The sequence below is a fragment of the Orycteropus afer genome, unplaced genomic scaffold, assembly GCF_000298275.1.
Source record: "Orycteropus afer afer isolate SDZICR_OR568_19922 unplaced genomic scaffold, OryAfe1.0 scaffold00384, whole genome shotgun sequence".
Taxonomy (NCBI): Eukaryota; Metazoa; Chordata; class Mammalia; order Tubulidentata; family Orycteropodidae; genus Orycteropus; species Orycteropus afer.
Genome location: NW_006921971.1, coordinates 751443 through 759045, shown reverse-complemented (window position 1 = coordinate 759045; position 7603 = coordinate 751443). Strand labels below are relative to the sequence as shown.

At 41.7% G+C, this 7603-nt stretch overlaps 1 protein-coding gene across 1 annotated transcript in view; it reads right to left on the bottom strand.

Moving 5' to 3' along the window:
- LOC122151312 (vomeronasal type-1 receptor 4-like) overlaps nucleotides 1-7440 on the bottom strand; it is a 16674-nt gene extending 9234 nt beyond the window's left edge. Inside the window, exons 1-2 of the mRNA XM_042782598.1 lie at nucleotides 7419-7440; nucleotides 6472-7289 (exon numbers count right to left, since the gene is read on the bottom strand). Coding sequence (XP_042638532.1) covers nucleotides 6472-7289; nucleotides 7419-7440 — 840 coding nt within the window. The remainder of the gene's footprint in view (nucleotides 1-6471; nucleotides 7290-7418) is intronic.
- Nucleotides 7441-7603: the final 163 nt, after the last annotated feature.

The following is a 7603-nucleotide window of genomic DNA, read 5'->3' as shown; positions in this document are numbered from 1 at the left end:
AGTATTAATCTTCTGGATTTCTATCTGTAGATTTTGTATCATTTCTAATTTTTCATTTATTTTGTCATTTTGTTCTTGTATTGTCTTTTGAAATTCTTCTAGGGTTTTCTCTGTGTTTCCTTGATCTGTCTCTCAATTTGTTGGAGATACATAAATATAATTCTTTTGGATTCCTTCTCAGTGAGTTCCAATGCTGTGTCTTCCTCAGGGATGTGTTTTGGTTCCGTATTTTGGTCCCTTGTTTCTCCTGATTTATCTTGCTTCTTGGTGTGGACTGTGATGCTCTGTTGTCTCTGAGGCATTGTGATCTTTTTGTGTTTATATTTAATTGGTTATTGTATGTTGGAGTGACTTGCCCATGATTTTCATTTTCTTTGTTTGTATGTTATCTACACAAGCAGGGTACTGTGCTCCTCTATTCACTAGTTGACAACACTTATACATTCATCACCTGTTTCCTTTCTTGTTGTCAGCCTCTCATATGTCCCTTCCGAACCTTGGCAAACAGACCCTTAGGTCCCTGGAATCCAAATGAGAATGCCATCACTTTAAAATCCAAAATGGTTGCCACTTATAAAGATTAAAAATGGCTGGGCCCTTGGTGACACTGTTGTTGTTATGTGCCATTGAGTCGGCCCCAACTCATAGCGACCCCTCCTTGGGTTTCCACGGCAGTATCACTATGGAAGTAGGATTGCCCAACCTTCCTTCCGAGGAGTGGCTGGTGGGTTTGAACCGCCAGCCTTCTGGTTAGCAGTCAAGTGCTTTAGCCACTATGCTACCAGACCCCAAATGGCCACCACCTGTAAACATTCAAAATGGCTGCACCCTCCAGACAGCAGAAAGTCAACAGCTCATGTTGTCTCCCTCCTTGCTGTTTCCCTTCTTAGTCATAGGCCACCAGTGTAGTTGTTCCGGGAGCCCTTGGTGACCAGGGTTGATCTTTATGTCAATTCTCAGGTCCCAACACCACTTGGAAATATTCAGGCTGTTGGTCCCGTCAGAGTAGTTGACAGTCCGCAGTTCCAACCATCTCTGTACTCACTGTTTTTGTTCAGGTTTTTCTACTAGTTGGTGCCTAATCCACTACTGTATAGTTCCCTTCAAAGCTCAGGACACCAGGATTATCTTCTGTATCTCTGTCAATTGATTTTTCTTTTCTTTGTTGATGAGGGTCTGTGTCACTTGTCTACCTATTCCTCCATCTTACTGGATGTCCTCCTTTCCTGTCTTTTTAATGACCTTTTGCTTTCTTCTTGTATCTTGTATCATATTCCCACAACTGTCTGGTCTTTGGTCATTGGTGTTCAATGTGCTGAATTTGTTCTTCAGATTGTCTTCAATCCAGGAGGGATATACTCAAGGTCGTATTTTAGCTCTTGTGGGCTTGTTATACTTTTCTTCAGCTTCCACTTGAACTCACATATGATCAATTAATAGTCTTGTTACATATTCAGCTCCTGGCCTTGTTATGATTGATGATATTGAGCTTCTCCATCATCTCTTTCCACAGATGTAGTCCACTTGATTCCTGTGTAGTCAATTTGGTGACATCCACGTGTAGAGTCACCATTTATTATGTTGAGAAAGATATTTGCAGTGAATAAGTCATTGGTCTTCCAAATACCTATCCTGCAATCTCCAGCGTCATTTCTATAGGCAAGGCCATACTTCCCATCTACCAATGCTTCTTCTTTGCTTCCAACTTTTGATTCTAATCATCAGTAATTATTAGTACATCTTGATTGCATGTTTGATCAATTTCAGACTGCAGAAGCTGGAAAAATCTTCAATTTCTTCATCTTTCATTCTGGTGGTTGGTGCATAATTTTGAATAATCATCATTTTAATTAGTCTTCCTTTAAGCATATGGATAGTATTCTACCACTGACAGCACTGTACTTCATGATGGATCTTGAAATATTCTTTTTGAAGAAGAAGAATGACTTTCTTCTTTGTCATTCCTGGGACAGTAGATGCCGTGATTATCCAAGTCAAAATGGCCAATACCAGTCTATTTCAGCTCACGAATGCCTAGGATAGCAGTCCTTGTGCACTCTATTGAATTTTTACAACTTCCAGTTTTCCTAGATTCGTACTCTGTACCATCTACATTCCAATTATTAATGAAGTTTCCATCCATTTCTTCCCATTTTGAGTCACACCCCCTCAGCAAATGAAGCTCGCAAAAGCTTTACTCCATCCACGTCATTAAGGTCGACTCCACTTTGAGGAGGCAGCTCTTCCCTGGTCATATTTTCAGTGCATTCTAACCTGAGAGGCTCATATTCCAGCACTATATCAGACGATGTTTCTCTGCTCTTCATAAAATTTTCCAGTAATATGTCAGACAACATTTCACTGCTATTCACAAGGTTTTCAGTGCCCAGTTTTTTCAGAAGTGGATGGCCCATCAGTCTCCCCAGTCTGTCAGTCTCGAAGCTGTGCTGAAACCTGTCCATCATAGGCACCCCTGTTGGTATTCAAAATACTGGTGGCACAGCCTCCAGCCTCAGAGCAACATACAAGCCACCACCGTATGGCAAACTGAGAGGTGAGTGGTGGAAAGATGATGACAGTGGTTATGAATTAGGGGTTAGGCTTTGCATCAGATTTAGAGGTTATGCGTTAGTGCTAGGGTTGCATTAGGGTTTATAGCAGTGTCTACATTTTGGATTTAGGGTGAGGGTGAACATGAAGTTAGGGGTTAGGGTGAGGGCTTATTGCAATTGTGAGTGTAAGGGTGGGGGTCAGAGCCAGGGCTAGTGTCAGGGTGACAACCAGTGTTTACTGCTAAGGTGTTAGGGGTGAGGGTGATGATGAAGTTTGAATACTTAGGGTGAACATTATGTTGGTTTATAGTTAGGGTTATAAATTTAGATGGTTAAGGTTAGGGTTAGAGGGTTTAAAATAGGGTTAGGGTTAGGCTTAGAGGGTTACCATTAGGGTTAGAGGGTTAGTATCAGTGTTGGAGGATTAGAGTTGAATATTAAAGTTAGGGTTAAGTTTTTAGGGTTGAGGTTATGGTTTTAGGCTTAGGCTTAGAGTTATGGTTTTAGGGTTAGGGTAAATGCTTTAAGGTTATGAATTTAAGGATAGTGTCAAGGTTTTAGAGTTAGAGTTTAGGAGTTGGGGTTAGGATCGGGGTCAGAGTTATTGTTTAGAGTGTATAGTCTGTGGTCTAGGGTCTAGGATCAGAGTTATGATCAGGGTCATTGTTTAGGGTCTAGGGTTAGGGGTCGGAGTCTATGGTTTATGGTTAGAGTCAGAATCTAAGGTCCAAGTTTTGGAGTTTAGGTTGGTGTTAGAAGTTAGGAGTTAGGAGTAAGGGTTATGCTTAGGATTTTGAGTTAGGGTCAGGGTTAAGTTTAGGATTTAGTGTTTAGGATAATGATAAAGTTTAAGGTAATGTTATGGTTTAGAACTTAGGGTATTACATTAGGTTTTAAGATGAGGCTTCAGTTAGAGGTTAGGGTGAGAGTAAGGGTAAGAGTGAGGGTAGGGGTTAGAAATTAGGGTTAATAATTAGAGGTTAGGGCTAGACTTGGATTATAGTTAGGGTGTAGGTTAAGGGTTTACGGTTCAATGTTTAGGATTTGGGCTTAACGTGAGGGTGAGAGTAAGGGTTAGGCATTAGGGTGAAGATGAGAATGAAGGTTCATGGTGAGAGGCCAGAGTCAGTGTCAGAGTTTTGGGTAATTATCAGGGTTGGGGTGGGGGTGAGGTGTGAATGATGAAAGGTAAGTGTGAGACTTAGCATTAGCATTACAAGGTTAGAGTTGGACTTACAGTTTAAGGATTTTGGAGTTAGGATTACAAGATTTTAATAGGCATATTAGTGACAACTGTTACAAAGCTGGGTTAGGATTAGGGTTTAAGGATTTTGGAGTTAGGGTTACAGGATTTAGACAGGTACGTTAGTGATGATGTTACAAAGCTGGGTATTGGTTCCCTAGTTGTCTCCTTATCCATAGTTGGGTGTGGGTTTAAGTAACTCAGAGGTGAATATGCACATGCGTTAGTCTAGCAGTTTGCATTAGACACTTCCATGTCCCTGGTTGAGGGAATTCTTATCAGAGACAACTTCCAAATATATAATCATCTTTCTCCAGCTCCTTGGTGGCAAAAACAGTTAAGTGCTCAGCTACAAACTTGGCAGTTCAAATCTGGCTGTAGTGACTCAGAAGAAATGCTTGGTGACTTAGTTACAAAAGAGAATAAACACTGAAAACCCTGTGGAACACACTTCTGCTCTCACACATATGAGATCTTCACGAGTCTGAATGGACTTGACTGTATTTGGTTATTGGTTAATCCTTCACCAAAAGCGTGATCAAATTTCAAATGAACACTATCTTAATTAACTGGTACTACTAGAAAAGAAAGGGAGCTCTGGTGGCATAGTGCCTAAGGCACTTGACTGCTAACCAGAAGGCTGGCAGTTCAAATCCACCAGCCACTCCTCGGAAGGAAGGCTGGGCAATCTACTTCCGTAGTGATACCGCCTAGGAAACCCAAGGAAGGGTCGATATGAGTCAGGTCCGACTCGACAGCACATAACAACAACAACTATAAAAGAAATGCCACAAGCGGATGGTTTCACAAACAGATACCTATTCTCTCACTGTTTCAGTAACTACAAGTCCAAACTCAGGGGGACAGCCCCAGGGGAAGACTTTCTTCCTCTGCCTCATGTGTCTGAGGAAGGTCACTGGCTCCATTCAAGACATATGGGCCTGAAGTTCCTTGGAAATCTCCATGTGTCTTGACATTAATCTTTCCCTGGGTCTAGCAGGTTCTCAGCACAGGGACCCCAGGTCCAAAAGATTCACTTCACTCCCAGCTCTTATTTCATGGTGGGAGTAGCTCCCTCAATCTCGCTCACTTGTTTAGTATCTTCTGCATCTCAATAGAGACTGACTCAAGATGCAGTTTCGTCCTGAATATTGTACCCTGCATCATTAACACACCTGCCTCTGATCCTACTTCACTAGTGTCAACCAGGTTAGGAATAACAACCCATAGGATAATTACATAAGATCACAAAATGGAAGATAATTTCATCAGATCACAAAATGGGGCACAATTATATCAGATCACAGAAGAGAGGATAATCCCATCAGATCACATAATAGAGGACAACTACATTATACTGAGAGCCATGGTCTTGCCAAATTAACATACCCTTCTTTGGAACACAATCCAATACAGAACACCCAACATTTCTCTTAGGATGTGTGGGAGTTAAGTTTGTGTGTCAACTTGGGTGGGCCTGGTTGAATGGCTGGGCAGCTGGAAGTAATTATTCCCCATGATGAGACTGGTGATCAACTCCACGGTGGGATCTACCACAAGCAGCTGAGTAGCTGCTTTAGGGATGTGGTCTGCTTCCTGTATTTAAGGAGAAGTCTTGGGAATGGTCTCTAGCCTGTGGCACACTTGGACCCTGCATGTAGCCATGTCATTGTTCAGCAGCCTGCCATGCTCTGCCAACCTTGGGAATTTCAATGGACTTGAATTAATGGCCTGCTGTATAGTTGTATAGTTGGTAACATCAGGACTGTGCCATTTTATTTGTCAACTTTGGGGTTGTTAGCTTCAGCAACCAGTAGCTGCCTGAGAGAAGAGATGCCTCTAGCTTCAGTGGGCTGGTAGCAAAAAGCAGAGGTGAAGCCCAAGGTCAAGGGACTTTCAACCACCCCCGAGAGCCTGGCACTTTGAAGTCAGATGTAAAGTCTCCCAGTTGTAAGAATAAACTAGTTTGTTAAGGCCATCCCATTTGTGGTACTAAGATACTGTCAGAGTGGCACTAAGTAACCAAAACAGGATTTAACACACAATTTTCACAACCAGGGCTCTAATACCTGCAAAAACCAAAACGCAGTTTCCCTTGTATGATAACAGTAGCCCTGGCCCCTACACCCAACCTTTGGAAAGACCAACCCAAATGCTATTCACATTTTGTGGGATGCCCTTAGTATCCTATGGTCAATTAATTCTTTGGAAAATTTAGTATCTCAGATTACAAGGTGCACACTAAAAGACATTTCTAGTATGTCCACATTGTGTCAGAACAAACTGTTTCATTAAGGATTGGACTCTGAATATCTCCACTACATGAGCTAGTAAAATAAAATTACGTAAGTATTTATGAATAATACCATAAGATCTTATTTACTTTTACTATTATGATTTGACTCATTATTTAGCATTATTATTGGAACAGAATCTGTTTATTCACCAGTGTGCAATATGACTGTCTTGTAATTATGCTCAAGATTCAATGAAGAACAAGTGTATAAGTAACTGAACATAAACACAGATCATTTATAGTTTTCTGAGAAGATGAAGGATTTATGTGTTCCTTCCAGTGCACACACAGCAGAGTCTGGATACAAACGTGTCACGACTCATGAGAATAAAGGAACTGGCGATTGGAAAACACCCATTGATGAAGGCAGAGATATTTACCAGCAACAAACTGGGCTTACAAAATATAAAAAAATAAATGGAACTGATGCATGAAAGTGCATAAATAGACACAAATGTGCTCACCAGGACAAGGATACTTTGGGTAGCCCTGGTCTCAGGGGAGGCTCGGGGGGAGAGGTTGCGTGTATGAATGTGCTGGACCCGTTGCTTGTGTCTGTACAGGATGAGAACCGTGGACCCACTGGCCCAGGACATGAGTCCCAAACACAAAACATCAAGGAAGGATACCAATGCTGCGTAGAGTGAGTCTGCGATACTGTTATGAGCAATATTAGAACAGTATAGAGAATATCTTTTACTTGTAATGTTTCTGTTGCTTGCATTTCCAGTCACATAGCTTGGAACTCTAATATTTATGAGATTGTACAGGATCCAGCAGAGGACATTGGAAGGGTCAATGTACTTGGGAGCTTTTCCTTTAAGCTCCGCCAACTTGGAGTTCCTGGGGCTGATGGTGATGGCCTGGAAGACACTCAAGAGGCAGGTGGTGGCCATGGACACACCCCTGGCCACTCTGTGGACATAGAACACAAGTTTGCATCCAAAATCACTGAGGAAATTTCTCCACCCAAAAGCTGCCACTGTCTCTGGGATTCCTCTAGAGAGAATGAGCAGCACATTGGCTACAGTCAGGTTCCTGAGGATTGAATCCATGGTCTTTAACTTGGATCTGCTCCAGTCAAGACAAATATAATGGAATAACAGAGTGAAATTCCCCAGCATTCCAATGATGATCTGGAAAAGGAAGATCATCCCAAATTTCCAATCCATGGAAGCTACACTGATAATTTCCAGGCCTCAGAATCCACGTCCACACGTAGACAGTGCTACACGGAAACATGAGTTTTGAGCTACTTATTCATGGAAAATCAAATCTCAAAATCTCCACATGCAATTCCTTGTTTCCATGTACCTGTATTGCTTACCCTTGAAAGTCTGTTTCCACATTTTGTTTTCTTTTAATGAAATTTCCAAAGGGTGACTTACACACAGACACACACACATATATATACATATATACACATACACACAGAGGTAAAGATTTACAGCCTCGGCAACCCAATGTGGGAGGCTCTATGAGTCAAAATTGACTCCATGGACATGAGTTTGG